The 4,320-nt window shown below is 40.7% G+C and overlaps 1 protein-coding gene across 1 annotated transcript in view; it reads right to left on the reverse strand.

The window, feature by feature from the left end:
* Positions 1 to 510: 510 nt before the first annotated feature.
* The window catches only part of met (MET proto-oncogene, receptor tyrosine kinase), a gene marked incomplete at both ends in the record, with an annotated part of 44,980 nt that continues 41,170 nt past the window's right edge, over positions 511 to 4,320 (reverse strand). Inside the window, 1 exon segment of the mRNA XM_084335089.1 lies at positions 511 to 538. Coding sequence (XP_084191215.1) covers positions 511 to 538 — 28 coding nt within the window.

Genomic DNA, 4,320 nt, shown 5'->3' on the forward strand with positions numbered 1-4,320 from the left:
CCCCCGCATTTCACTGTATGCTTGTATGCCGTGACAAATAAAACTCTTGACTTGACTTAAGATTGACAAAGACTTCACCAAAGACCCCGTCTCTTCACCATCTCAGTTGTACTCTATCCTTCAGCATTGGATCATTGTGTGTTACTACATTATATTTTGTTCTCACACAATTCAGTCCATTTGTACTACTGCCACGCGTGTATTGGAGTGAACTTGAACTTGACGCGACCTCAACGAGGACCGTCACCCACCTCGACTCTCAACTATCTGCTGCAGCCCAGCTGATGCGACAGGACAACGAAAGCAGAGGCGCTGAGGCATTGTGAGAGACAGGCCGCGGCCATTCCACAGTAAATGATTATTAGCACGTAGCTTAAAAGCCTCGACCCCTATTCCCATCCGTCTATATGAAGAACCGGCGGAGTCTAAAAGAACCCCCGGGTCGCCCGGGCAACCCCTGAAAAGACAACACTTAATGAAAGCCAGGGTCACGGCCGGGGCCAGACGCGGTTAGGGGGAAACGTCTAGACAACAATACCTAGAGGTCGAAAGAGGAGAGGGGAACGAGAGGTAAAGAGGTCAGAGGTCGGCGCCAGCCAATGAGGACAAAGGGACAGGGGGGAATGACGGCAGACACAAAAGGCGGGGCCCTGTGTGCTCAGAACGTTGCGCAAACAACCGTACGTGATCGCTCGGTCTTAAGAGAGAGTGTCACGAAACAATGTTTTCAATCGTGCCCTTTTTTCCACCCTTCGTTTAAACTTGTGGCATTCAAAGTTTTTCATAAAGTAGTTGTGCTGTTACACGCTTCTACCATCACTTGACTCACTGGTTGCACAATCCTTTATCGCCCCTTACGTGGAAACTGTGAGGAATAAACCGCCTACGAGTAATTTAGACCAGTGGTTCCCAAAGTCGGGGTCGCGACCCAAAGGCGGGCCGCGAGCAGCCACGGGTGGGCCGCGAGATGATTTAAAAAAAATAAAAAAAAAATAAAAAAAAATATATTTTTTTATTTTTTATTTTTTAATTTTTTATTTCTTTATTTTAATTTTTTTTGTCAGGCCACTGAACTTAGAAGCAGGCCAGGACAGTGTTTCTAGTTGTATTCTAAAATTCTATTCTATTGTATTCTAAAATGTGACTATATGGTTTTATATTAACTTAATAAATAAACAAAAACGAAAAATCTACTTATTTCAACGAACCTTTCAAACTAAATAACAGATTATGCACATAAAACGCTGAAAACAACCGAAGCAACAATAGTATTTTAATGAGGCTATTATTATTATCATTATTATTTTGCAACAAGTTAGCCCTCTCATAAATAGCACATATAAATGAATAACTAACTTGAACTAACTTAATAGGATTGAAGTGATATTTGGCTTAAAAAATCGGTCGCCTGGCAAAAAAAAAAAAAAAAAAAGCCAGACGATGTGCATTGGGCCGCGGCTCTCTGACGCCTTATTTTCTGGGCCCCGGCCTGAAAAGTTTGGGAACCCCTGATTTAGACAATGGGTAGTAATTAGCAATCACGCGCAGGAGTGTGTTATGAGAATTAGAGCATGCCTAGACCCCCCTAGGCATGCTCTAATTCTCATAACACACGACTACAAGTGGTGTAATGTCTTTTATACAATTGCTGAATTCGTCCAACCTTATTGCTATACAATAAACACACATTAATTGAAGATTTATTCACAAAACCATCCGCAGACAAAGTAGGTCCACAAAAAAAAGGAGAGAAGTTGCCTCCGTGTGTAGAAGCAGCTCGGAGGCGCGCTGTTTCAAAGCATGCCATCTAAGAATGAAGTGGGCGGTTGTTATTGGAATGATTGATTGATTGAACATTTTATTACAGATAGACAGTTGCCAATTCATCCAACCTTATTGCTATACAATAAACACACATTAATTGAAGCATAATGGAGATTTATTCACAACCATCCGCAGAAAAAGTATAGGTAAAAAAAAAAAAAGAGAAGTTGCCTCCCTATAGTATTTGAACCTACTTTCTATAGAAGCAGCTCGGAGGTGCGCTGTTTCAAAGCATGCCATCTAAGAATGAAGTGAGCGGTTGTTATTGGATTGATTGATTGAACATTTTATTAATGTCCGCCTTGTGCTTCGAAGTGGTTATGCTTTGGCCCTCTTTCGAAGTCGCCCTCTTTCGAAGTCGGTTATGCTTAGAGTTTGGAATCAGGGCTGGTGGTCTATCGCCCTGCTCTAAAGATAAACTCTAAGCATAACCCACTTCGAAAGAGGGCCAAAGCATAACCACTTCGAAGCAAGAGGTTGCTTCAAAGCATGCCGTCTAACAGTGAAGTGAGCGGTTGTTATTGGTTTGATTGATTGATTGAAAGTTTTATTAACAGTGAAATGAGTGTCCTTTTGAAGGAGAGGGCGGTTCTATAACGAATGGCATCTAACAACACACTTTGCGCGATTTTGTTCCACAATGAGTCATGACCAACCAATTACATAATCCAACATTGTGTAAGCAACTAACACATTCCACGTGACAGAATCATTTTTGAATGAGTCGTTATGACGCTATCAATACATTCATTCATAAAGATTATTGTCCGCCATCTTGGTTTCATTCCTAAAACCACGAACGGCGGAGTGATTGTAATTCGGTTGTGGGCGGGTTCTGGGATCACGTGGAGTGTGTTATGAGAAATAACAACGTTATTTTTCAGCCAATCAGAATCAAGAAATTTGCATGCCATTGTATAAAAGTATATACAACTTTGCCTTGTGGAAAGATTATTATGCAGTTTTTGGCTTGTAAAACTAAAGGATCTCTAGTAAAAAATGTAAATAAATAAAAGAGAGAGAGAGAGAGAGAGAGAGAGAGAGAGAGAGAGAGAGAGAGAGAGAGAGAGAGAGAGAGAGAGAGAGAGAGAGAGAGAGAGAGAGAGAGAGAGAGAGAGAGAAATAAATTCTGCGGGGGTAACTCTGATAATATAGCTTTATTACACTGAGAGTAAATTTGACATAACATAGGAACATGTACCTTCAGGTTTTTATTTGTATATAGACAACAGCAAAAATCATGGATACACACAGAGCTGACAGTGATAAGCATAGACCAAGTGGTGGAATTTACATTTAGAATTCATGTTGATTAAAATACACCAGTCTGGGATGAGACGTGGCGTTCAGGCTCCAGTTTGATCTACTGTTATTTTTTAGGTTTTTGTACTATGCTGTACCAACGAACGGTCATACATGATACGGTATAATATAAGCACACACACACACACGCACGCACACACACACATTTTTATCGATACAACATACTGTACTGTACACGGTAAACAAAACAAAAGATATTTACAAAATGGCAGTGGTTCGTTCGACAACGAAGGGTTGATTTTGTGGCTTTGTTCTTGTCCCTGTGGCGCTGCTTGCTTGGTGTTGTTGAGCCAACCCATTAGAACCCGTTTAAAGGCTCGTTGTCATTATAAAAATATAGTACAGCAAATTTCTTGTCATAGCAAACATTCATACCTGTCCGTCAATGGCCCGTTCCCAACAGCAGCCATTCAAAAACAAACAACAAACAAACAAAAGTAAACAAATGCTACATAAAGCAATGGCAAAAAGGGGCATTGTTTAACCTTGAAATGTTTCTTCATAATGACCACAAAGCTGAGATAGAGCAGCGGTTCCCAAACCTTTTTGGCCGTGCACCCCCTGTCACCTCCCGACCTAGCTGACGCACCCCCCAATGGGTTTCTGTTAGAAATTTATTTTTTATTTTATTTTATTTTTTATTTGATCTCTTCCCACGGATAGGGAATTTCTTTATTTAATTTAAATGTTCACGACAACATGGATGCATGCATGTACTCTGCCAGCATGTTTAATATCCATAATACTAAAGGTTTGACTAAGATTTTTATGAAATGTTATTGTAAATTTTTAATTTTTAATTTTTTAACCACCTTTTAACCAGCCTTTTCATGTCACGCACCACCTAGAGGGCGCTCGCGCACCACAAGGGGTGCGCGCACCACAGTTTGGGAACCACTGATCATAGAGAATACAGTGATATACAACGGTCACTGTTAAGTCACAACAGTCAAACATGTATTTATAAAAAAGATTAACCAGCTAAAAGCATTCAGCATTTTTCTTTTTCAATAGAATGTGGGCGACGCGAACTGACACACGGGGCCGTAGTCAGCGACTCCAGGAGCTCCTCCCACCTCACAAATTGAAGACACAGGTTCCCATTTGTTTCTTTCCAAAAAAAAACCACCTGGAGATTTTTTTCAAGTGCGTGCATGTTGTCAGACGTGTAGT

Source organism: Notolepis coatsorum, assembly GCF_963971535.1.
Source record: "Notolepis coatsorum genome assembly, chromosome: 18".
Taxonomy (NCBI): Eukaryota; Metazoa; Chordata; class Actinopteri; order Aulopiformes; family Paralepididae; genus Notolepis; species Notolepis coatsorum.